This window comes from Grus americana, chromosome 18 (assembly GCF_028858705.1).
Source record: "Grus americana isolate bGruAme1 chromosome 18, bGruAme1.mat, whole genome shotgun sequence".
Taxonomy (NCBI): Eukaryota; Metazoa; Chordata; class Aves; order Gruiformes; family Gruidae; genus Grus; species Grus americana.
In genome coordinates, this window is record NC_072869.1 from 4,119,240 (window position 1) to 4,146,335 (window position 27,096).

A 27,096-nucleotide genomic window follows, 5' to 3' on the forward strand; every position below is an offset into this window, starting at 1 on the left:
ATTTCAGCCTGGCTTTGAGTTGTCACTCGTATGGTCTTTCCCGATTCTTCTATCCCAACTCCCCAACAACTTCCCTACCATCCACCTCCCAATCTCCCGCATCCCTCCTCTCACACCGTAGCAGTTCACTCCCGTCGCTCCCGGCCCCCCCGGCTCTCCCGAGGACGACCCCAAGCGCCGACGCCACCTGACGCGGTTCCCCCTTCAGCATCCACGGGCAGACCCCGAGGCGGGGCGGGCTCCCCCCCGGGGGGGGGGGGCAGGCCAGGCCGGGCCGGGGGAGGGGACGGGAGGGGAGGGGAGGTGGCCGTCTGTCCGCCCGCCCGCCCGCCGTGCGGCTCCGTCCCCGGCTTTGTTGTGCTCGCCGCCCGGGCTCCGGGCGAGGGGGCGGGGAAGCGGAGGGAAGGGAAGCGGGGAAGGCGGCCGCGTCTCCTCCTCCGCCTCCTCCTCGGCCCCGGCCCCGCTCATGGCGACGCTGGGCACATCCGGGCTTCTCCTCCTCCTCCGGCGGCCGCCGCTGCCCTGAGCGCCCAGCCCGACTCCATTAGCGCCTCCCCTCCCCCCGTCTCCCTTCCCGGACCCAGAGGCAGGGGGAGCCCCGGGCAAGGCAGCGCCGAGCCCGCGGAGCGGCCGGGGACATGTCCAACCAAGGGGCCCGGCGGAACGGGCCCGTCAAGCTGCGACTGACAGGTGAGGCTGAGGGGGCAGGTTCCGCCGGGGCCTGCCGCCGCCCGCCCGCCGCCGGCGGGGCTGGTCGGGCGGCGGCCGGGCAGGGGGGAGGGAAGGGAAGGGAAGGGACGGAGGAAGCGAGGAGCAGCGGGGGGCTCGGGGGGCGCGAAGCCCGGCCTCCCGGGGGAGCGGGGCGAGGGGAGCCCAGCTGGAGGGGCGGGAGCGGGCTCCCTCCATGTGTCTTTGAGGTTGAACCTGGGGCTGGAGGAGTCCCTCAGGCCTCGGGAGGAGAGCGGGGGGAAAGGAGACGGTGAGCGCTTCCCTGCCCCGCCGCGGGGTCTGCGCCTCCGGAACAACATGTCTCTGCGGGCTCCGGGGCGGTGGTGCCGCCCGCCCTCCCCGTCTGGCCCGGGCCGGGCCCCCCGCAGCCCTCCGGGGGTCTCCAGGCGTGGGGGCGCCGGCCGGTGTGAACTTGAGGCACTGGGCACCTTCTCCTCTTTCTCGGCACCCCCCGCTTGTCCTTTTCCTTCGTCTTCTCAGTGTAGACTCGAAAGAAACTGTCACACTCTTTGTTTTGATCTCTTTGTTTGTTGTTTTTTGGGGTTTTGGTGTTTTGTTTTGTTTTAAGCCAACTTCCTCAGTTAAGATTGTACACAGTTCGTCTGGTAAAGTGCCGTCTACTGCCCTCTTTCAGAAGACCACTTGACCTCTAATATTTTAAAATATCAAAAAAAAAAAAGTTCACCTGCATGCTGGGAAGGAAAATAAGTTGGTTTTAAATGCTTGACAGTATGTTCTTTTCCGTACAAGAACCCAGGTAAATAGGTTTAGAGTAAAAAATCTTGGAAGTTCTGCTAGAGCTTTCTTAAAGAAAAATACAGGAGACTTTAAAGAAAAGTGCTAGTTCAAAGTATTGTGAGCCCCCCAGCAGATAAACGATATTTTGTATTCTAGAGTGTCAGTGCATGAAGGTAAGCGATTAGAAAATAATAGATAGTACCGTAAATTCTCTTCTCTGCATATAGTGTATTTAACCGGCTTGCACAACAAATGTTTTTAAAAATACTAAAAGAGTTGATATATTTACTTTAGGTGCATGCAAAATAGTTCCAGTTTAATGCCTAATAAAGAGAGGTGTTTTAATACTTATTTTTTTAAAATATATTATTTTTAGAGGGAAAGTAAAATGTATCTGCTTATGTTTTACTTTGGAAATACTTGGACTAAATTTGTAATCTAGTTTACATGGAGATTTGTGAGTGTCTATATATTACACTTAGAAATAAAACTGTTAAAATAAGCGTAGCTGGGACTGATGCATGGAACAGTGCTGCCTTGTTTTTACAGAGTGTTTTGTAGCTTTCTCTTCAGGTTATTGCTTTATTGATGTAGTGCTTTAAAACTATTCTTCCCGAGCAGTGAGTGCTCAGACTTGCTTATCTTTGAAACATTAAAAGTGGTTTGTAGCCTTATGTAAAAGCATGGAAAGTACTGTTTAGGGAGTCGTCTCTTTCACCTTTGGATTTTGTGTTCTATTTGGTTTCATATTTATTTTATTTTTATTAAGGGTTGAGCATGTAATGAAATAGTGTGTGTGACAATATAAGCATGTTACGGGGAGTGTGACTGTGAGCAAGAAATATGCAGCAGCTTTACAGACTGACTCTTAGTTGTGCAGTCAGTCCCCAAAAGAAGCAGGTACAATCGTAAGGACCATTTCTGAAGGGGTTTTTTGTCATCTTGTATTTTGGGAAAGGAATATGCTGAGCACAGGACGCAGGCAAAATTGTCTTTCTAGGGACTGTTCCAGGGTTAGCAGCTCTTGCATTGCTGAGTACCAGTTCTGTTACTTGGAAGTTTATATGAAACATTGGCCTATTTCTCGAGTTAAAAAGGCTTGAGGTATTTTATGCTTTAGCTAGTTGTGAGTTGTTTCACATAAGGTCATTTGTTGTAAGGAAGCTTTACGTGTTTAAGAAAAACATTGAATTTTATTAATTCAGCTGACTTTGTCAGTTCTTGCCTAGGAATAGTTTTAAGTGTTCTGTGTGGTTTTGATTACTCTTTTTGATTGGAAAAGCAGTTTGAGGGCTCTTGAATTCTAAAACTGTTTGGAATTAAAAGAATCTGTATATCCAGTGTTTTTAAAAGTTTATTCTCAAACTGACAAATGCTATTTAATCTTAATTTTCTTTGGCTCTATGAAACTAGCAGTCTTCTGTTTTGGCTTGAATATTTATAGGATTAATTCTGCAATCATTGTGTAATACTTATCTTTTTTTGTTCATTATCTCTAAATTAGATGGTATAGATTAAAAAATGGATTGCAAGAACTGGATTCAATTAGCAGTTTTTCAGGACATAAACATTAAAGGTTTAGATGGAAAACATTGTTTTGACTGACTGGATAAATGACAGGGTAATGTTTGATGTGAGTCCAAGAACTGATCTGGAGCTAGTGCCCAACTTCTCAGTCCATCTTGAGGAGCCAAATAAAATATTTAACCTAGGCCTCATTTTGCAAAAAAGGTTGATTCTTTGTTGGGACCTTAAGAAAGTTCTGAGAAATGTTTGGCATACCTTTACACTAAGTGTTTAACAGTTTATTTAGGTCTGGGTTCCATAACAGAGAAAAACCACAGTGGTGGCATACTTCTAGTAAGTTTTTATTTAGTTTACAGTGCATCTGTGTTATACATTTCTTATAAAAGGTTATTTTGCTCATAGCTTTAGTTGTCTGTCATAAATATCACTTGAGTCTTTAGTGATACATATGTTGATGCATTTTGCACAGTCTTGAGCTAGAAAATCACTGGATAATGGTTAAAATCCAAAGGTTATGCCTTCTGATGATACCTCACTTCTAGTATGAGGTGTAAGTGCTTGTTTCTGATTAAAATATAGGCAGTGTAATTTAAATCAGCTAAAGTCTAGAATTGCACTTGTCTTCTCCAGAATTTATCTTAGTGGCTTGTAATAACGTTATCCAAGGAAGCTGCAATGTAAGGAAAAAGATTGCTTTGCCATCTTACTTAAAATGTTGTTTTTCTTCAACTCTGACTTCTTTTACCACCATTTTATCTAGTCCTATCCTGAGTATATCAGAGTTCTACAAATCTGCAAGTGCAGTCATACCCTTCTATTCTTACTGTGATTTTTCTCGGTGTTGTGTTGAATTTGTGGATTTGCAACTATGCTGTACTCTGACAGAATGTACTATTCTGTCTTCCACCCCCCATGTTGAATTGCATTGATCTTCAAAAAAATTGAGAAATGACCATTGCTTTCCGTTGCCTAGTAAATATTTTATGTCCTAATCTGGGAACTCTTTAATGGTAAAATAGTTACGTTTGACTGCTTTAACTTACAACATCAATGACAGTTACCTGAATGAAGTCTGTAAGGCTGTTTTTATCAAGCAGAAAGATATCTTTTTAAAATCAGTTTGAAGTCTGCAAAACTATATGAGCACTAGAATATATTGAGTTGAATAAAGGTTACTGCATGAATTTTTTTTAGTTTGTGTGTTACAGCTAGCGTTTGTGTCAGAAGAGTTAACAAGTAAAGATACTTTGATAGCCATAAAGCACAGTTACACTGGATTGTAAAAAGTGATAATAAATATCCCACAGATAAAACTGGAATGAGCTGGAAGAGTGTTGTTGGTAAAGGATCAGAGGTAGGCCTGAAAAGTTGTTAGATCTGGTTTTCCTCCTCCTTACTGTAGGCTTTCAGGTTTCCTGACAGAGTTTGCTAATTAGGGAAGTAAAAGCATGGGGTCTTGTGTTGTAGAAAATGAACAGCATCTTATCTTCTGTCCTCTCTCTTGTTGATTTTACTGTCTATTCATTCCTTACAGTACAAAGGTGGTACTGTACTATAAGGTTATAGTGTTGAAGGAAGAAAGTGCTACCTTTTTTTTATTAGTTCATAGAAACTCTTGTTGTGCTGCTAATAATATTTCTTGAGAAAAGTATGTATTATTTAGAAAAAGCCAGAATATTCTTGAGTTTTGCAAAATAACGTAGAATCTCCAAATCTGTTTTTTGCAGTGGATAAACCTAACAGTTAAATTTATGCAATTGAAAACAGTGGTTAATCTAAATCCTAAATTCTCATTAGTGTTGTTGGAAGCAGGACTGAAGTTTATGGATAGCAGAGCCTCATTGTAGGAACAGCGTTACTGATACTGATTCATTAAGTAGCTACCTATATTTTTAAGTGGCAAGGCTATGGTTTCATAGTTGACCTAAATGGTAGTGCAATTTTAGATCAGTTTAAAATCTGAGTGTTGGATTTGGTTTGGTTTTTTTTTTTTTTTATCTTTGTAGTCCCTGGCTTCACTTTTCTGAGCCCTTCCTTGTATTGTCTCCAGCAACTGTGTAGCTATGTGATGAGCTGAAAGTTAATCCTACCAAGAAAAGAATAGGTTTTTACACTGGAGGAGAGGGATGCACATGAGAAGCTGAAAAGAGGGCAGGACTGCCTCTTTTACCAGCAGCCTGTAGTTAGATAGGCTTTGGTCAACAATAAAACAATGGGGTTCCTTCATGTAAGTTGTATTTGACTTAATGACACACAACTTACTAAAAACTAGTGCTTAAGAAATCCGAATCAATAAATAACACAGTAGGTGGATTAAACTGGTGCAGTCATAGCAAAGTCAATAGGCATGTGTCTAATCAGATCGTATAGGGACTGATGGATGCTCGGCTCTCAATATTTTCATCAAAGTATGAAGTGTGTGTGTGTATATACTTTTTTATATATCCAGTATATATAGATATTTGTATACATATAAATCAGTTGTGGATCACACAGATGCCAAAGAATTGTAATAAAAAACTGAGCGGTGTCTGCTTCTTTCAACGGGATCAGCTTATATGACAACGTTTTATTAATCTGGGTATAAAATTAGGTGTCTGTGTTCAAGGATATGTAATGGGGTGTTGTGGCAAGGAAAACAAAGATCAAAAAGGATTTGAGGGAGGAAATCATAGTAGGAAAACAGTTCTACAGGAGCTCAAATTAAAAGAGCAAAACTGCTCAATATTCATCTTTGGTTATAGAATCAGGAAAGCATCAAGTAGAAGCTAGCAGAGGATTTAGGTGTGTAGGTAACATATGGGACATATGGGAAATCTGCAGAGAGTCCTAATGTTAATGTTTAAAAAAATAAAGCTGTTGAGGAAAAAATAAAATAGAAATTCTGGGGGTGGAAAAATAGCGAGTAATTTTTAGAATCGTACTTTTCAGTTACATTTCAAGAGTTTAAGCTGTCCCGTAATGTCTGTCTGCAAAGCTGAACTTGGCTGAGTAACTCAACTAGTGGTGACAAATTATTTTCTGTTCTCTTTTTTCTTCTTTTGTTTGTTAATTGTACTGAAAATCTGATCCCCCAGATGAAAACATTTTGTCTTTGTGTCCTTCAGGTGAATGGCTTGATCTCTAAAAGAAGACAGCCTTTAATGTTTTGTTCTGTTTTATCTCATGGCCTTTGAAGTGTGCCCTTGCTTTGCCATCTTTCTTAAAATGGCATCTCACCTTTGGGCCAGACCTTTCTTGGGGCTGTTTAAAAAGGTGGATGATTTCTTTGGGTGTCTTCCCTCCTCTCATCACAATAAAGAGATGACCTGACTTCTGACTTGGCCTAATGGCATGAGTACATTACTACGCAGGCTATTACGTGCATGCTTTAATACATAAAATGTAAATGCTCATGACGCGTGCAATGTCTGAGATAATTTCGGTGACTTCTGAGAGACTGGTAAAGATTAATCTCAATAATATTAGACAATGCTTATAAAAGTAGCTACTGTGTGTGTCTGCTATTAGCAGAGCGCGTTTCCTATTTGGGAAAGAGGATCAAATCTGGAGGGACATTTGGCAATAGCATATTCAAGGAAGCAAACTGTTGACTTTTTCTTGCTACTTAAACTTTAAATACTTTCAGTGAAGGCATAGATAAGAATGCTCGTAACTTTAAAGAAATCTTCATCTGTAGATGACAAAGATCAGGACAAAATTGGTGAAGCACTATCATCTGAGTTTAAGTGGGGAGACTGATACAGAATGGAGAATAGACATGCTCAAGATCGTAAAAACGATAACCCAGGTAAAGCTGGGATTTAGAACCACTATCTTTTGACTTTCTGCCCATGGACATTGTTTCTCTTGAGTTTAAATCTACAGAAAACATGGTTCTGTTTTGGGCCTTCTGAGACTGTGCGTTTAGGGTGATCCAGGTTCAGTTCTCTCTTATATGACATATTTGTGTTGCACTATCAGCTGTATTTTAGCATCCTGCAAATTCTTGGCAATTACTTTTTTTCCCCACTTCAAAATACTTTTTTTTTTTCCTTGCTGCCACTGCTCAGGCAAATTAGACTAGGATATCCCCAAAAGTGAGTAAAAAGTACTGCTTAGATTAAGGGTTATTCACATTTTCAAAATTCTGAAAGCGAAAGAAAAAGTAGCAGTATGTGAGTTTATGTGGCTGTATCCTGTTGTTAATTTTCTGGAATGCCTCTTGGCAGTACGTATTTAACACAACTTACAAGGATTGTTTTCTTGCAGAAAGGGAGAGTCACTCCAGCCATGGCTTTGGTATTGTCAGTATAAACTGGTTCAATGCGTCCTTTCTATAATGAATTCATGTAAGTTGTTTCAAATATGCAGAGCATGTACAGACTATGTAATTTACAGATCACAGTAAAAATATGTACCCAGATTCTGCCATTTGTGCTTAAATTAGCATGTGTGATGCCATCTTGCCGCAGACATTGGAGTGACAATGCCGCGGTAAAGCTTTCCAACCCACAGCACCATTTTTTGGGATGCACACATCCCTCTGCTCCATCCCAGGCTGTCAGATGAGGTGAGCTAAGGAATATATCCAAGTTAAAATCAACCTCTTCCTCTCATCCCCCATTTTCTTTTTAACTGGGTGTAGAGGAGGACTGTTGTGGATTGGCTTGTGAGTGAGTGGTGGGTTAAATCAGCCAGGTGTTTGCAGAACAGCAGGCTGTTTGTGGGATTGGGGGCATTTCTTGGCTGATCACATCAAATAGTTTTAAACAAGTGACATACACTAATTTTCATTCTGCCTTGACCCAGATTTTAATATTACCGATGGAGTTAAATGGAGTCCTAACTAATTATATCTGTAATGATACTTCTTTTTAACATAGCTAACTATTTGATTTGGAGTTTATATATAGATAAGTACATAAATTCAATTATAGATGCAGTTGTGCTGGTATTTAATTGAAGGTGGGAATCTGCATTGGTCATACTAGAGACGTTTTCTGAAGACTTGAGCCAACTTGGTGGTTTCTTTATAATACAAATAAAGACCAGGCTGTGCACATCTAAAACTGCATATGGTAAAACTGCTGCTTTATATGCGTATCAGGACATGAGGAAAGTGGATGGAGTGAACTCAATAAAAGTTTGCTATTTAATTTTAGTAAAAGGTAGTCTACCACATGCAGGTATTTTTCATGGAAAACAAGTAAATACACTAAAATTAATCCTCTTTCATTCTTGATGGGGGAAGAAAGATGTATCTGGGTTAGAGTACTTATAAACATGGCTGGTTTTAAAAAAAAAAATCCTTCAATGTGCAAAGGAACTCAACATGTCTGAATAAAAATGCATAGAATTACATTCATGCTTAACTGGCTGGGATTTGAAATTCATAGCATTAATTGTACCAAGCATTTAGGTATCATTATGACAAATAATTCTTCAATTCAACTCTTTTTCACCTTGTATTGTTCTGAAATGATTAATTTATGATGTGTATAAATATTTATTTTCAAAGAAAAAGCTCTCACCCACTATTTTCCCTGATGGATTTATTAAAATAATGACTTATAGCTCTGTATAGAAGACTGTATGCAGAACTAAATGAGTAGTAGCATTGTGCTTAGAAGTAGTACTATTAAGGTATCCTATTTTTTGTTTAGCAGCAAAATAGTACTTCTGTCTTAATTTATGAAACATAACAGATGTGATAAAAAAAATTTTGTAAGATGGAGCTGGTACAGGCAGGTGGTGTCATTTGTAGGCAAAAGGGATTGTTTGTAAAGGGGAAACAGGACAGAGTGGGGCAAAAGTGTTCAAGAGCTGGCCGGAGGAGCTGAGTTGACACAGGGATGTGAAGTGTACTGGGATTTGTGTCACTTAATAGTGGAAGAAGAAAACAAACGCAGGTTCCTGTACTTGGATTAAAACATACAGAAATCTCTCTCCTGCATTTCATGCTGCTTGATTACAATACTGCTCTTAGCCAAGTAGCAATGATTGCATTTTCAGTGTGAAAATCTGAAGATACTGAGCATTTCTCTCCCTCACACTAATATTAATACATAATTTTTTAAGAGACACAGAATATATGTGTTGCTAAGTACTCCATTTAAATGGATATGAAGGACCTGGCTTTCACGTATGCTGAAGAGCACTTGCTCAGCATTACTCATTATGAAATTAAAATGACTGGCTGCTTTAAGATTGGGTTCACAGTGTATGACACATTAATTGACCAAACTTTAAACAAGGGTGTAATGCATGTTAAAGTGGAAATTTTCTAGGACTTTGATTTAGAGGATCCTAGTAGAAAGTTCAAAAATGCTTTGTACTGCTATTGGGGAAACTTCTTGGTAATGAAGCTGTAAAAATTGAAACCATAAAAATTGAAACCATAAAAATTTTAAGTGCCATCTTTCATAACTTCAAATGAGTCACACACGTGGCATTTCTAAATGTCTAACTAGCAATTCTGGATGTCTGATAAAGCACAAGGTGTTGGTGAACACAATCTTCAAATGTATATATCACACATTATTATAATAAACTGTTGGTCAAGTATGGATGTGTGGAACGGGGAAGAATTGCTGTTGACCTCTGTTTAAGCTAATTAATGCTGCTGTACAGGGGAAATTCCGAGGTTGTCTTACAGAAGCAAATACTGTCTGTAAATCCAAGATGCCATGCAATAATTCCAGTTTGCCTTAAATAGCTGGATACGTGCTTTTTGTCAAAAAGTTAAAGGGTTTAAATCTTTGTGATTGTACTAATGCAGGAGTGGCCAAGATTTATCCTGAAGTTGTGATGTCATGTTGTATTATATCCCTTCTGTGAAAATCTCTTATATTTAGGATTTCTACTTAAGAACTGAGTCGAAGGATGGTTTAAAATGTTGTTGGTTTTGGTTTCTGCATTCTTCTGCAACAGCAAAAGAGAAGGCCTTTAAGGAAAAAGTGACTTGCAGTAATTTTCAGTAGTATGTGTGTCGTGCCTGGCTTGTCATAAAGTAAAATATTTGTGTAGTCTTCTCTCCCTTGCTTAAGCTGTTCCCGCAGTTCATAATGTTCTCCCAATACCTGTCTTACAAGGGGGTGGTAAAAGAATCTTAAAATTTCTGTAGCCCTGGCTACAAGGATAGACAGTAAAGTTTTTTTTGTTCCCCTCCCTAACAGCAAGTGATTATTTTGCCTGGAGAGGTACTATATATTTACATTTATCTATGTCTCGCTTCTGTGGCCAAGAGATCACGAAGAAATTTGTATTCATTTGTGAAATCTGAATGTGGCATTGTGGATATGTGCGTCGGATTTCCTCATTACAATATTTATCATTTTTCCTGAAAGTTCCTTTCCTCTGGTGAATTGTTCATCCTGTAGAATAAGTCAGCTATTTCCCGTGTATCAGCATAATGTAACTTAATCTACAGCAGGTAGTACTTTGGGCTCATTCAAAAGCTTTATATTTTTTGTAAGTTTATTGAAATTTATAAACTTCACTCTCCACATTTAAGCAGTTCTTCCTAGTGTGGTCCAAGCCTGGAAATGCACTTGTTCTGTGCCCACCCTACGTCACAGTGATGGAGTAGCAGAAAATGAAAAGAAAAATTTGTCCCTGGTCAGCCTGACCCTTTTGAATGTTACATTCACACATCAGCAGGATGGTGAGTAGGAGCACTGGTTCCTGCAGTTGCTTCTACCTCATGTAATTTGAACACAACTTTGAGTTGCTTTGTCTGCCTGAACGTTTTTGCTTTTTATTCACTGTCAGTGGAATTTATAACTAGTTGAACTTGTAATACCAAGTTGGAGATCATAACACCAACTATAGTTAGCTTCCCATTATAAGATTGTCTTTTCAGTTGCTGATAAGCAACCTGCTAACTCTGACATTTTTCATGCTGAGAGCTAAATTGGGCTGAATTTATTTTGGGAAGATTCTGTTAAAATTCAACCAATTTCAAGAAGGAGATTAAAATTATATTGCACATCATCTAAAAATCCTTTGGTCTTGTGAATCCTTTATTCTTCGGCAGGAACGCTATCAAATGGGGATGTGGTACTAGGCAGATGTCTGTATCGGGCAAGTAAGAAGTAGTGCACAGTTTAACAAATGGCTGTGACAGGAGTTGATCTCATCCTGTTAATGCTAAACTCGGCTGTGTGCTTCCAATGTGAAGAGAAGCGTTCACTAGAATGCAGAGAGTTCAAAAGTGGATGAGGGTGAAGGGAGTAACTGGGAACAAGGAGCTGACTGGGACAACCGGGCAGGTGGTGGAGACCAATATTGGCAGGACAAGGCGCTGGGAATCTTTTGATGCTCAGACTCTAGTGTTGTGGCAATGAACGTGATGCAGGGTGGCAGGGCCGACCTGGATTCTTGTGTTGCCAAACTTTTTAACATTTGGCTTTGTAACTGGGGAATGCCATTGCTGTGCATGCTATGTTATTGTTAGTGGTTTGAGTATATTACAAGAAGTTGACATCTGTAGCAGAGGTGTTCTTATAAGAAATTAAGATGTATAGCAAATGCAAAGAATAAGCAGTTACAGTTGGATAGAGAACTGAAGTTTAAAAACAAACAGGAGAAAACACCCACCCCAAAATTTCTCCCAACTGTTCCTTTGCTCCACATGTTCATCACCTTAATCCTATATAGAAGAAATAAGGAATTAAGGGCTGGCTTCTAAGTGGTCATGATTCATAACATAATTCTAAGAAAAGCTTGCAGACAAGATCAGGATTACTCCTTACATGTAGAACAAAAGGAATTCTTCAGCTTTTAGCAAACTTGAGAAGTGCTGGGTTTTGGTTTTTTTTAAATCCTTGATTCTAAGAAATTATGCAGCATCATGGTCACTTCATTAATGCTAGTATTTTCTTGCTTTAAAAGGGTCAGAAGACTTTCTGTTAAGTAATATGTGATAATAATTGAGTTCTGTAGTTTGTAATGTTTCCTTGGCTAATTTACATGTCATCTATTCACGAAGGGTTTGGAGTTACAATTAATATTTTTTCAGACAAGTGTTATCTGCTATTGATGAGTTAGTCGCATGAAAGATTCGACCTTTTTTAGTTAGAGTCAATACAAATATGTTAACTATCAAATGGACAGAGAAAGCTATGGCAGTCGTCATTTAGGTACTCTGGTGGATCTTGCATTGTATGTAAAGATTTCTCTATAGAAGAGGGAGGTCCTCTAATTTTACACAGTTTGTCACCACCAGATTTGTACAGGAACATTTCACTGTGTTAGTGGATTGATATAATATACTGTGCTTTGTTTATACCAAGTTGCCTGTGCTGTAAAAGCTTTGATCTTCACTCTCTCTATATATTAAACACACATACATATGAGTCTGTGAAAGATTTTTAAACAGTGAAGAAACAAATCAGAAATTACATGTAGTGGGCAGGTGTATCTCCAGCAAGAGAAAGGCATCATGTTCTATTTAGAGTTTCTTTTAGAGGCCTATTCAGAAAATGGCTATATAGAGACAAAGTGAGGAGAAGTTATGAGTGCTATCAGATGTATGATTTTTTTTTTGTCAAGTAAAAATAAATGAACTGATACAATGTGAAACTGCAAGGTTTCATATTAAGTAAACTTACACTTAGTATTGTCTAATCATGAAGAAAAGTGAGCTTTTAAAACTGTTTTCATATTTTTAGTGTTACTCATTGATGCTTAATAGTGCTTCTCTTTTTCCCCCAATGTTTGATACAAGGCTGAAACAAAGTCTGCTCCTATGAAGGCTTCTTTTCCAAAAAGCTGCTCGTTTTCACGCCTTCTTGAACTTTGGGCAATTATAAAGCTATTAAATGCTTGATTTTTTTCAGCTGATTCCCTTTTTCATGATTTAAGGTCTGTGAAAGCCCTAACTACTTCCCAGGGAGTTGTTTGGGAGTCCCTGAGATGTTACCATCTTGAACTTTCCAGAACAGTGGTCTGTTTCTTTTTCAGATATACACTACATGCACCACCTTTGTGCTGAAATAAATATCTGTTTATCAGCTTAATAGTGAGTTGTCAGAGTTTGCGAGGTGAGCTGTATCTTTGTTGTTTTAAGACTATTAACTTAAATAGCTACAGAATAGAGTACAGTTTCCATCAGATATGGTGTTAACTGTATTTCATGGACTTACCTGTCTCTAACAAGTTTTTGTGTTATTTACATACATACATGTTTGGGGTTTTTTGCTTTTTTTTAAGGGTATGCTTTCTTCATTGTATTTGGCTGTTTTTTTAATTTTTTAATTGAAGTATTTACAATATAGTTATTTTTGTTATAGTGAACCATTTTATTGTTTCCCAAGTGAATGAATCATATATTCTGGGTTATTTTTTCCTGGCAAATATTTTTCTTTAATGATTACTCAGGGCTAGCTTAAATTGTACAGATGAATAATACTTGAAATACAGTATCTGATTCATCATTTCAAATGTAACAATGAAGAACCTTGTGAAAATGTGTATATGTAAAAGTCTTTCTCCTTTTAGTTGCAAGAACAATGCCTTTACAGGGGACTACACTGGCTATGTAGCTGTTGTAGGGCAATGAAATAATACTGTTTCTCAATTCTGTTATTTGTCCTGAGATCCCAAGATCGTTAGCCTTTTTTTCCACTGTCCCACCTGGACAAACAGGTACTGGCTCTGCATCTGAGGCTGCAGCAGGCGGTTCCAGATTTGTGCCCCCTTTGCGAGGGCAGGGCGATTGCAGTAGATGAGCAGTTACTGGGGTGGGGAGAGGATGTTCTGCAAATCCTCAAAGAGTTGCTCTGATTGCCTGTACATAGGCACACCCCATAAGTAACTGCATCATAGTGATCTGCTTGCATAGGTTTGCTACATCACTATCAACTGCTCTAAATATTTTTTTCCCCTGCACTCATAATTTCTTGCATTTCGCTTCCTGTTCTTTTAGGAACTTGCTACAACTTTTCTCATTTGTATCATGTGTTAGCAATGCTGCATGTAGTCCTCCCTGTGTCTATACTCTAGAAGCAATCTGTGCTACTTATAGCGTAAATGGTTTCTTGTGCTTTCCTATGTGGAGTTTGTGTTCTTTATTTCTTCTTTATTTTACTTTTTTTCTGTCTGAAACCAGCCAAGGCATCAGCCCGTTTTGAATGTTCTATAGCTATTGTCGTGAAGAAAGCCATTAGTGGGGATCCTCAGCTAGCCTACGAGTAGGCAAATACAGTTAAACTTAGTTTTTGTGAGAAATATAGCAGAAGATGACCATAGGGTGGTGTGGAACCTGCTCACAGTAAATGGCCTCTGCATGTTGAATTGCGGTTTCTGACTGGCCTTCCCAGTCAGTCCCAGGTGGAGGAGTTCAGGTGCACTGCCTCCACTGCTCAGCAGGAATTAACAAAGCCAGGTTTGAATGTTAGAGATGAGTAAGCAGCTCCACAGCCCCTGGAAAATGGAAGAGAGGAATGTAAAGGCTCCATATTTTTTGTTAGCCAAGTGGATGCGTTCTTGTATTTATTTTTTTTTATTATACTGAGTTTTAAAATATTTGGAAAAGTATCAAAAGAGCATTTAACATGGGTATGTGTTTCTGTGAACACAGCTTTTTTAAAGTGCAGTAGGAGTTCTGGGCAGTGTGTAAAATCTGAAAAGACTGAGTCTACTTGGATAACTGATATATGTAATCCAGAATGTGAAGAGTAAATTCTGGTAGATTTTGTTTAGGAGTAAAAATGTCATACATGAATTGTTTTTTCATATATTTCCCAGATTCTCTGTAGCTGGGGGGGGGGGGGGGGGGGGGGGGGGGGGGAGGAAAAAACAACACAACAAAAAACCCCACATGTTTTCTCTGTTGCCCCTACCCTTTTAAGCTGCTGTCCAGACAAATATTTATAAACAGAAAGTAATGCAGTTTCTTTTGCATGCACAAAGCCCTGGGGAAAATGAGGAAATGTTTTAGTGTGTGTGAGGCGTTTAATACTTTGTTTTGCTCTGATTTATCTTTCGAAGAGCTGTGGAGGCCTGCCTAAAAAACTAGAATACACTCCCTCTGAGTTTATATTACTTTTGTTTAAAATAGTCAGACCTCTACTGCTGAAACTCAGAAATTTGTGGACAGAATGACTAGAACAGCAAATATGACTGTAAAAAAAAAAAAAAGTGGTTATTGGATAAACTGGTATGAGCCCAGCTGCTGTGGATAAATTGATTTTGCTGTTGCTTTAAATCTATGATGTGTTGGTATTTTGGCAGAGTAAGAAAAACAAGGATATTAGAAAGTAATTTACTGCACTGGGATTAGTAGAGAGTGTTCTGTTTCTATGACTGGGGCAGAACAGGATGGTTTAGATGTGTCTGATAAACAGGACGAGGTCTAGTCTGACAGCTGGCAACAATAGCTTTTGCTCAAAGTCAGGTGTACTAAATTAGCAAATCTATTACAAGGATACAGGAGAAATCTCACAGAAGACAGCCTTGTAGGCAGAAGTGTTGCCAAATGGGAAATGATTCATCGTCTCTGAATGGGATGAGCACTGAGCAGAAGCAGTTTAAACCTCAGACTGCTTTGGCTCATAAACCACCAAATATGCGATTAACACTTTATCTTCTCCAATCCTGTGCTTTTTATTGTCTCCTCAATGGCGGTCTATATTTAGGATCAAAATCTATAAGACTTGCTTGCTTGTTCTAATTTCTCTTTTGTAAGTTTGAATGTGTTTAGGTACTTTTTTGACACTTGGCTAAATCACAAAATGTTTGCATGCATCCTAAAAGCAATCCCATCTTGTGACCTTTTGGCCATATCACCTTTTAGGGAGGACTGTTACGTGTCTGGAATGCAGGCATGACACGAGTGATGCTGGCAGAACTTGGTGAACTGACTTAGTGTAGTTTATTTGCTTATATTTAGTGAAAATACACGATTAGCTGGAGATGTAGTTTAATGTAGCATGCCAGTTCCAAGGCAGTCACCGCATTTTGATTTTTAATATTTTAAAAATTTGTATCTGTTTAATATTGACAATACCATTCGTAGTCTCCAATGCACAAAGAAAAACAGGAAATATATTTAGTTAATAAAGCAGAAAGGAGCTACAGTTTACAAAACTAGTTAAAGGAACATAAGGAGGGAGAAAGCTTGTGCCCTCTTTGTTCCTTCATTGTCCATATAGCTGATCGATCAGAGTTTTAGCACATCTCTGGTCTTGTTTCATTTAATATAAATTGTCATACTGGCTCTAAGATATGTAGATGATAGAGAAACAAAAGGAGTTAGGTCATTGGAAGGTGTTTAGTATTAAATAGTTGAGATATAAGAAAATAGTTGTGACAGGAAAAATGATTTTACTCGGTAATTAAAATATATTGTTTAGCAAATTATATTTGGGGGGAGGGGGATGTGCCTGGGGTAGCACTCAATTAGCAGTTGAGATATCCAAGGAGCAGTGTGCCTAGGAAATGAATCTAAAGATTCCTCTGGAAAACTGGGTCTGGCATCCTCGCCCTTACCTTGCATGTGCAACCATCTACGAAAGGGTAGAAATCAGGAGAAGTGATATTTAGTACAGTGCTTTGTGAGTGGAACTGCAAGAGGCTGGAGGGTTTCTAGCGTGAATGGCACCAGAGTAAAGGAGGGCTTCCCATTTCTGTGTCCCCTCAAAATCCTTCTTCCGTCCACTCAGACTTTGAGGCTCATAACTGGTGTTTGAGATCAATGGAAATACCTGCCTGCTCGTTAGGTTTGAAAGCAGCTCTGCCTTTTGTAGGTGCCTAGGTAACAAAATATCCTTTAACTTCTTGGAAATAGCTTCCTGCATTTTTTATTCATCTGCTATACTGTTAGGAGTGTTGATTCCCAGTGTTAAGCTTTTTACATTAATGTAATCAGCTTTATACTCCTCCTTTCAGTCTCACCTGCTTCCCATTATCTTTCTTACTCTTCATTCTCTACTGCTTATTATCTTCTGCCATGTGCTCCTTTTTCTCAAAAAAAAATCCTGTCTTTTCACTGCTTGAATATTACATCTTCCTAAAAGATTTCTGAAATTGTAGTTTAAATTGCATGGTGAGCTTTTTTGGATAAGATTCTTTATTTTCATATATTGGCAAGCTATTTAATCTGAATTGCTTGGTGGCCTGTTCCTTTAAAATCCCTTTTATATTATTTCTTACAGTAGTATATACATTCTACTGATTTGACTACTTTAAGCAACTTGTATAAAAACAAACCAAGAAAAACAGGGCTTTAATACAAGTTGTTTTACTTTTGTCGAAATAGGACTGCTCATCCAATTAGCTCATCTCTGTTTAACAGCAGCAGCTTCTTAAAACTGTTTGGGTTTGATCTGTAGAACACATCCATTTACACAGAGAAACTAAGCCGAATCTGTTCATATTAAAGAACTGCAATAATCTAACTAAATCAGTTTATAAATTGTATAGTCTATTGATATAATTGTCTCCTGGACATGAAGCTTCATGGTTGTGTGATGAGGGGAAAAAGGCTGGACTGAGGTACATGAGAATTTTAATAATAATGTATGACTGGTGATGTTGTCTTGGTTTCCTCTATGTACTTTCTTGAAGTACCACATTTTCCGTGCTTATATGGTATTGTATTTCTGCAGGTAGAGATAGAATTATGGAATCAGAGGCATAAGCTTAGTAACCAGGTAAAGGTGTATATATAGTCTGCACATCCTTCTGCTGACCCTCTTTTCTTTCAGCAGAAGCCAAGCGGTCAAGTTCTAGAGAGAGGCAGTTTCCAGAGCTGGAAGCACTCCATTAAAAACAATTTTTCCAAAGAAAAGTAAATACAGGGGCATTGTGCTTAAACATTTCAACTATGTTAAAGGAGAAGGGGGCAGGATCCACATATTATCAAGGAGACAGATCAGAATCTGTGTCTGAAGTTGTGGATATTGATGGCAATGCAGGAGGATGTAAAGAGAGGAGTATGTTGCTCATCTGTATTCATATAATATGATTTCAGTACATCAGGTGTAGTAGTAAAACATAATTGTGCTGAACTAGGAGTTTAGATTAAGGTGGATGCTTAATTAGTGATTTTTACTAGTGATAGCATCGAAATCATGATCCTCACAAACTCTTTAACATTGTTTTGTTTATTAGGGAATGATTTTTTCAAAAAATTGCTCAACTATTTCAAGTCGTATATTTGAAATGCTAAAATTTACTTTGGCTTTCCCCCTCAACCAAAGTTGTCACCTTAGCTGTTGTCATGTTTTAGGAATTGTTTCTTATAAAGTGGCTGATAATCCTTTTGTTAGTGTTGATAAAATTAGTATTTATGGAATTTTGCTGGAGAGTGGCATGAGAATTACTCATGATGCGCATGCTTTTGGTGTCTTTTTGTGTGTGTGCGTGTTTGGTTCTTTTCCTTTTGCCTCTTCCCAGAAAATTCCCAGCAGTAGCAGTGTCCCCCTAGGATCGTGTCTGTAGTGGAGACAGAATTTTGAGACTTCCTGTCTAAATCAAGTGTGTGACTGCGTCCGGACAGAGATGGCAGCAGTCCTAAAGTCTGGAAAGCTGCTGGTATCTACAATTCCTGATACCCAGGAGTCTGGGTTAGTTGCAGGTGCCTCTTGTCTGAAGCCCTTTTTAAAATTCAGGGCATTTTTGTCTGGTTGGTAATTAGATCATGAATTTCTTTTGTTGTTGCCTCTACTATAGATCATTCAGAGGGTGGAGAGTTTTACTGCAGTGAAACAAATCCGAGGGCTCTGCTTCTTGTTAGCCTGTTTTTCCCCCAGCACGTTTTCAGAGATGCATGAAATACATCAGACAGAACAGAACTATAATTTGTTTCTCATGTTAGCTTTTTCCCCCCCCACCCCTGTTCCTGTCAAAACAAGCTGAGAAATATATGGGTAAATTTCCATGTTACCTTTTTTATTTACCCGCCCTCAGAGGAAGAATCCTGTGCTCTTGTAAGTATTTTGCAAGTTGGTAATTTTGGACTAAGCACATCTGTCTAAAGTGGGTCTTGGTTAAAAAATAGCTGCTGGGATTTCAAACAAGTCTTTAAGGATTGAGGTAAGATTTTAACACAATGATTCTTAAGAATTTAAGATAAGAGTATGCCCTTTTCTTTGCCTGAGCTCTTAAATAATACTTCATTTCTGTATTTCTAGGATGAGTTAATGCTCGTAATAGAGTTTACTTCGCTCCCACTTGCATAGAATAACCACCTCTGCAAGTTTGAGATTAGTTAATCTTGGTAATGTTACTTTTAATTTAAAGTTTTTTTTAATGGGAATTATGTTTTTAATATTGCAGGAAGATAAAATAATTAAAAAAGAGAGGATCATACAGCAAATACAACAGCAAAGCTAGTGGGTTCATTTATCTTCAGTGAATTTCTGTTTCCCACCCTGATTTTGTTTACTGGAATACAATTTTATACTTAGTACAAATGTGAGAAACAGAAGAGAGAACTTTGAAATTGGTCTGAAAATTGATCTTTGACTACTGACTTTTTTTTTAAGTATTCTAATAGCTGTTAATTTAAAGCTATGTTGTTCCCCCCCCCCAACTGACCAGCAGAGTATTTAGCCTTTGTAAGCAGTGTAATTATGATGACTTCATGGCACAGTAGTGGTTTTTCAGATGCTGAAAAATGGACAAGATGTGAGGGTTAGGCCATTTTGGAGTAGGGTGGAGAACTGAAGTGGAATTTCTAGTGTATGAAAGTTATGCATTAGAAACATCCTGGCTGGTCTGAGAGGCTCCATCCACACTAAACCAGGAAATGCAAATATTCGCAATAGCCTTTGTTTTCTTCAAGTTTCTCACGTGTTACTTCTGCTTCTTTTTCCCTGTTTGAGGCTGGGACTGAAGCCCTAGCTTGCACAGAGCCCTCATGGGGATGGTTTAATCCTGTATCGTTCAAATTTAATTTGCATATTTGGTATATAGCTAAAAAAAGGCAAAACAAAAACAGCTTTAGGTTTTTGCATCTACATATTCAGTTTCACTGGTTCAAACACAAATCTCCCTAAAAGAGACTTGTAAACCTTCATGGTAAGATTTGAAGTGCTTGGGGAGGGCTGCTACCTTTATGCAGAAGTGGCAGCATAATTTCTTTCCTTTACCTCTTGACAGGCGTATCAAATAAACTGGACACATGAATAGAGTTGGTGACGTGTGTGGCAGTAAGCCCATCACTGAATGAATCTAGGAAATGTGAATGCATTAGTTGCTTGAAGGAAGAATTCAATGGTGTGGGGGGTTTTGTGTTTTGTTTTACTTTTGGCTTGGAGTGGAATAAGGGAGGAGAAGTGGAAAAGGAAGCCTTTTGTTTACAGTAAAACAATACTGTGAAGTAGACATCATGATGTTAAAACAGGAGCCTAAACATGGCAAATCTAGGCAGACTCCATCTGGCCGTGTCCACAAGTCATTCAGACATCCCCGGCACAGACTGCTGGAGTCTTGAGTCCTGTCGTGTCGTCGTCCCCTTACGGGAATTTAAAATAGCCTTCGAGTCTCTGTCCCAGAATTTGATTATTGCATGAGATGAATGATTTATTGGCTTAACTGTTTATATTCAGTGATGCAATACATCTTTATTAATGTTTCTTCCGTGATACATGTGTGATGTTTTCATTTTGAATTTTAATCTCCGTGAGTTATATTACATGCAGGTAATATGGGTCTAGAATTCTAAATCCAGTCAAAGCACAACCTACTCTTTTAGGCAGAATTTAATACAGTGAGTCTGTTAGAAAGAAAAATGTACTGTTACTATGTTAGTCTCTGGCATATTTTGCAGTGATTTAAAGTATATTGCATTATTAGGGCATTTTTCACTTCTGGATAATCCATATAATATGTTTGCATGCAGGTTATTGTGGCTTTGTGTAGTCCCAGAGGAATAATTCTGATTTGTGGAGACATGGATTTCGAACTGACAATGCTTATAAGCAGGTGCATGTGATCCTTTGAAATGGGTTTCATTTTACATGCAGCGTATTAAGGATTTGGCATCTGGCTTGTGTTGAAGCTGAACTTGCAGAAATACGTTTATGGGACAATTTAGAATTTTAACAATTATTAAAGGAAATTCTTGTTAAAAGTGCTTTTCTAGTGCTAAGGCTATCCTAATAGGTAATTTAAAAGTTTACTTTAAAGCTGCCTACCTTGTGTTTGGCTATCAGCCTAACAATAATGCTTTTATATGTCACTTAGAACTAGTGTTGATTTTTTATTTTTTTTTTCCCCCAACCTAACAGGTTAGTATTTAATAGCACTTTAAAAATTCATTAGTACTTCTGAATTCTTCTAACATGTATTCCTAGTAAGACAGTTAGAATTGGTGCGTGATTCTAAATTTGCATTAGATTTAAATTAGGTTTATAATTCTGAAAGAGAATTGGAAACTAGCTTCCTGCCAGTATGAACTGTAAGTGTATGTGGTAAGATAGCTGTGCCTGTTGAAGACGTTTCCATCCCTTCCAAGCTGTCCTGGCTCCCATAGCTCTGGGGACAGAAGGGAGCGTGTTATGCATTTCCTAAGTCACATCAGAAAAAGATACCTAGATGAAACAGCTAGTGATGGTGGTTTGAGGTTTCCCTGGCTACTTCAGAAGGCAGTGCTCACACTGCTCTTTCCTGCTGTAGAACCATGGATCCAGGGGATGGTGGAGAGTGTTTACATTTAATCTAATCCAGCAGAGTATGTCTGAAATCGGCATCAGTTTGTCCAGTGTCCTTGGGTGAACTGGGCTTCCCTGTGCTTGTCATATGGCACCTTCATCTTGGCATGTGCTGCCTCTATACTGGTCTCAGAAAATAAGAGGCATGGGGGTGACCAGTGACCATTTCAGCTCACTGACATCTTCAGAGGATGGTGTTTGGAGTTTTAATTTGGGTAGCACTGAAATCCAAAGAAAAAGGTTTAATTATTTTCCCCCCATACTTTAAGAAAAGCATGCCAGCCTCTGTGTTTGTACCTGTTTTGTATTAACTCTAGTTTAGAGCTTGTTGGGTTATTCTAAATTACTTGTGCTTTGTGAGACTCAGAGCAGCTGTCAATAAGTAAACTGGAGTGGCCTGAAAGCGGTTGTGTGTATACCTGCAAGACAAATGCCTTTCAATGTTTTCGTTCTGTGCTTCTGAGTGTCCTTTAGGAATAGGAAATAAAACTCCATCTGAATGTTTAAGGTTAAGAGTGGGTCTCTGAAAACCTGAAAGGTGTTAGGTAGTTATTTTGGTATCCTGATGGCAAAAATCTGCTTTTTAAAAAAATTATTTTAATTCCTCCCCCCCCCTTTTTTTTTTTGTTTTTAAATAAATGGATGCCTCATCCCTGGAAATGTTCGAGGCCAGGTTGGATGGGGCTTTGGGCAACCTAGTCTAGTGGAGGGTGTCCCTGCCTATGGCAGGGGGTTGGAACTAGGTGATCTTTGAGGTCCCTTTGAACCAAAATCCATTCTAGGATTCTATGAACTGCAAAAGAGAGACAGGAGGAGAAACTAGCAATCTCCATTAAAATGAGAATATTGTGGGGGTGTCTTTTTTGGTTGCTTTAGAGCTGAAAAACTCAGTGGTATGGAGTGCACTTTTACAGTGCAACTTGCAGTTGCCCTCAGAAAGGTAGCCTGGCTAATCCTCCCTCCTCTGCAGCCATGTGCTTCTGCCACTTCCTTCGCATTAGACCTACGGATGGCGTGACTGCAGGATAAGTCAACGCAGCTCTTGGAGCCAATGGCAAATTAATCCCATCTCCCCAGAAGGTTAATTTTCTGTTAAGCCAGTTCAGGTTCCTGATCTACCTTGCATCCATATGATTGCTAGACCTGAGGAACAGCTGCAGCCCTCTATTGTTAGGTGCAACATGAAACCCTCCAGCTCGTTTTCATCAGCGATCGTGGTTAGAATAATGGTCAGCTGCTGCATTCTTACCCATTTCATGTTTCAATACCTTCTTTACTCAAAACCCCTGTGCACCTGTAAAACATGTATTTGTTAGGTTTACCTAACATCTTTGTGTGTCCCTTCTTGATGATAATCGATCACAATCTTCTAAAATGCACGAATTTCATTAACTGAAAATAAATTCTTAGTTTATTATCATGTTCTGTCACTTAGTTTGTTCATTTGCAGAAAAAACACCTTTCAAAGGAAATAAAAATTGAAAGGAAATGAAAACTAAAAAAAAAACCAACCCTCAGAGAGATTAATTGTAAAATAAAATTTAATGTGAGTAGTTGGGATAAACAGTTTTATTTCAGAACCTTGATTAAGAAAGTTATTACCTCAACAGCTGTATTTGCAAATCTGTATGGTGTTATTTACAGCTCTTTGTTCGATGCATAGTTGAAGACCTCCTGGTTTATATCTTCATGTGGGAATTTAGGCAGGTCCAAGGAGGGAGTGCAAGCAGAAAAATATAAGTTTCTCAGTAGCTTGCCAACAATGGAAGAAAACAGTAGGAATTCGTTAGAAATGTTTAAAGCATTGAGCTCCTGCTGGAACCTGTGCACAGTGTGCCATTTGCCCGTCGTTTTTTCTAAAACAAATAAATTAACGAAGAGTTTTATACAATGTGGAGAAAAGTACGTCATGTCAGCCATAGGCTCAAACACCCCAAACAATTTCTGGGTCCCAGGGGCAGCCATCGGAAGGCAAGGAGGGGCGTGTGTGCGCGTTCATTTGTCTCCCTCCCTCTCCCTCCCCCAAGCAGGCTCATTCCAATCAGCAGTGTAATTGGAATGCAACCACAGTCTGGAGGAGGAAGGGGAATTTTTGGCAAGGAGAGACAGAGCAGTTGGGAGCTTTATTCAGATTAAAGCATAGACGACCATTCATTATCAGTACAACACACATTAGCAACAGCATAGCATTGTGTTTCTACAGCTGGGACTTATTTTAGTGATTGTATTGCACTGCGTATTACATGCAAACAACTGGGATCTGATCACAAAAAGCAATGCTAATGGCTTTCATTAAAAGATGGTGTTTCTGTAGAGGGAAGAAAGACTTGTCTTCAAAATGAACTATTGTGGTAAAAATTGATAGGCAGCCTGTCCTCCTCGCTATCCCGGGTGTTACATATGTTCTGGAACAAGCACTTTTTGTGGGAGAAGAACCCTTGGGGAAAGAAAAAAGCCAACAGGAATTATGATGTTAAAACTGCTGGTTGGATTCAGCAAGCTGAACTAGTTTTTCTATGGTGATGACACGTGAAAAGCCAGAAGATTAGTAAACATAATCTTAGCTTTGGACCCAGTCCTTTTCTTCCCCCTGTAAACTCGAGGCTGGCCGTTGACACAGTATCAGTCACTTACGGAGATCTGAGATGAGATGGGGGGGCCGTGTACTGAGCTTTAGGTGTGTTCAGTGTGTGTTTCCTTCTGCTTCTTCAGCTGGTACGCTAGCTTCCATGGACATTTGTGATGGCTTTTTATTTTCTTACCTGTCTTCCTGTATTGTTCACTGATAGTATTGATGTCTTTCCAATATACACATTTAAAAATTATTTGCTTAAGAAAGATTGGTTTTAAAATTTCTGTATTAAAAATTAATATATTTCTATAGTGATCATCTACAACTATAGCCCTGAGGTACTAGTACCTCGCGTTGCTGGGTACAAACACATTTAAACCATGTAATATCTCATAAATCAAGAGACACGTTATAACAGTAGTATTATACTACAATGTACCTGTGAGATAAAGTAGTATTATTCCTATTTTGCAGGTGTGAAAGAATGTGGTAGACAAATTGGCTATAAAGAGTTTGATATAGATTGCATAAACAATTTGATATAGGTTGGAAATACTGGCAAGGGTTGAATACCAAATCGCTACCCTTAAATGTCCAAGTTCCTTAAATTCAGATAACATTTTCTTTCTCAATGTTGCCTTTCTCAATGCTTGTTCTTGGTCTGTTATCCTAGAGTTGAAGGTGAATAGGATCATTGAAGACTCTTAGATCATATCTAAGATGTGGTGATTCTGTGAAGTCTCATATATCTTTATCACTTTTTACTTGTTTTCGTTGCAAGCTTCTTACAATGGTACTCTCCTCTTTGTGTTCTTCTTCCCTTTAAGTATAGAGACTTTGTGAGATATGTACACACACACTTACTATTCTGAAATAAACGTACTTTTGAATACTTACATAAAATAGTAGTAATGTATAACATAAGATACCTTCCATAAATTTGATGTCGTAAAAAGTTTGATTTTTCTGTAAAAATGATTCCAAAATAAAAAGCAGTTGTAACAAAAGAGTTCTGTAGCAGCTAGCAAAAAGAGTAAGAAGAGTTCAAAAAATGAGGAAAAATATGAATCCTTTCAATTTTTTTTATGGGGTCAACCAATTATTTCATCCCCCTCTACAATTGCATGTAAATTTTAATAGCCAACACATAAATTAGGTTACAGGAATTTGGGAATATTAAATATTTTGCATTTACTTGCAATAGTTATATTATTTTTCAGTAAACCGTTCTTTGTCAGTCACTGGAGTAATAAATAAGAGAAAGGAAATTGGCAAATGTGATTCGCTTAATTCCTATTTTTTTAATATTTGAGAACTATGCATAGTAAAGCAGTCATGGAAGGAGACTAGGTAGCTTATAATACCTTTTCATGTTTCTGTGAACTGACCTGAGCAGCATATGTTAGAATGAGATCATAAAGTATGATAAAAAGATATTTAATGAACATATAGTATGTAAAACTGGTGTGCGTGTTTGTCTTGGCACGTATGTATTGTTCTTTCATATTGGAATATTAATGTTCTCTTTTCTGTAGACTACCCAGGAAGTCTGTAATAAATACAAACCATAGCTATCCACTGACTCATTGATACTTTGTAATAAATACTTTATCTACATATGTGTACTAGAAGCCATTAATGTCTCTTGATGATGTACTTATGGTACAATGCTTCTCCTCCTCCCCCCTTTTTTTTTTCCACCCCCAAACCAATGTCAAAACATACAGACATTGGTTTGTATTCTAGTTTCTGAAAACCTTCAGTGCAAGTTTAAATAGCCTAACTTTTTTTGTTTAAAAATAATTTTGATGAAAAATGTTTTCAAAGAAGCACATGCAAATAACCTTCTTCAGTGGCCTTGTGCCTCTGGAGGATCTATTAATGGTGCAACTGCGTAGATCTGATAATGATGTGGATTTGGGTCCAGAATTTTAGCATTTTAACTTGGCTTTGTCATGAAAAATATATCTTGCTATGGTTCTTTCTGTTTTTTGAGTCTTTGGCTCAAATTTGACATAGGATAGAGGTCTCAAAGATAATGAAGTCCCATGAGTTTTATGAGAATCGTTGCCTGGCTAAAGAGGAGACCCTAGCAGTGACCTGAAATGAGAGGAAAAAGCTGCAGCGAGAGATCCCGTGTTGCTAGACCACTGGAGAGTCTGCGTGGGAGTGTCTGTCTCAATGCCCTACCGGTGGGAACAGCCTCGGCTATGGCTTTCAGTCAACCAGAAAACATAAATCCATAGGAAACCAAACTTCCTTAGTTTTTATTCTCAAGGAACTATTAATCAGTTGGTTATCAGAATATTCAGAATAGGTTTTAATACAGTGTTGAAACTGTTAGGAAAGTGGAGCATAAACTCTGGTACTTTTCCTACCAGTGGGAAAAGTTTTGTTCAGAAAAAGTCCAGAGATAGATTAGAGCTCTGTGCGTGGAAGAAGATTGTCTGGCTTAGAATTGAGCTCCTGGGACCTGGGCTTTTTTACCTAGAAATACCTGGCAGGGAGGGTGTTTTTAATGGAAGATTTCTCAGTGTCTCTCCTGTTTTGTTAACCTGACAGAGCCAGAATGGGTTGACATCTGACTTTCCTTAAATGTGGTTACTAGAGAGGGAAATCTTGAGCCAAAAATATTAGTTTGTTCACTCATGGCTAATTGTTGGGGAAACAGTTATTAGTCTGTATGTTGTGTGTGTGCCCAATTTTATAAAATGAAACTTTGGTTAAATTGCACTGGCAGGCTTGCTTAATATTTCGAAAGGAAGTGTTTGTAATTAGTTAAGCTTGCAATTTCTTTCTCAAAAGATTAGTCAAACTTTTTTTTTTTTTTACATACTCTACAATTTCAGGAACATATTTTCTGGCTTGCTGTGCTATAGATGAATTTTG

General features: G+C 38.7%; 1 protein-coding gene across 3 annotated transcripts in view; it reads left to right on the forward strand.

Moving 5' to 3' along the window:
• The first annotated feature begins 326 nt into the window (after positions 1 to 326).
• SMURF2 (SMAD specific E3 ubiquitin protein ligase 2) overlaps positions 327 to 27,096 on the forward strand; it is a 67,441-nt gene continuing 40,671 nt past the window's right edge. For all 3 annotated transcript variants that reach the window (XR_008579707.1, XR_008579708.1, XM_054846219.1), the window contains exon 1: positions 327 to 690. Coding sequence is in view for 1 of the 3 variants with exons in the window: in XM_054846219.1 (XP_054702194.1) it covers positions 639 to 690 (52 nt within the window). In the remaining 2 variants the exon portion in view is untranslated. The remainder of the gene's footprint in view (positions 691 to 27,096) is intronic.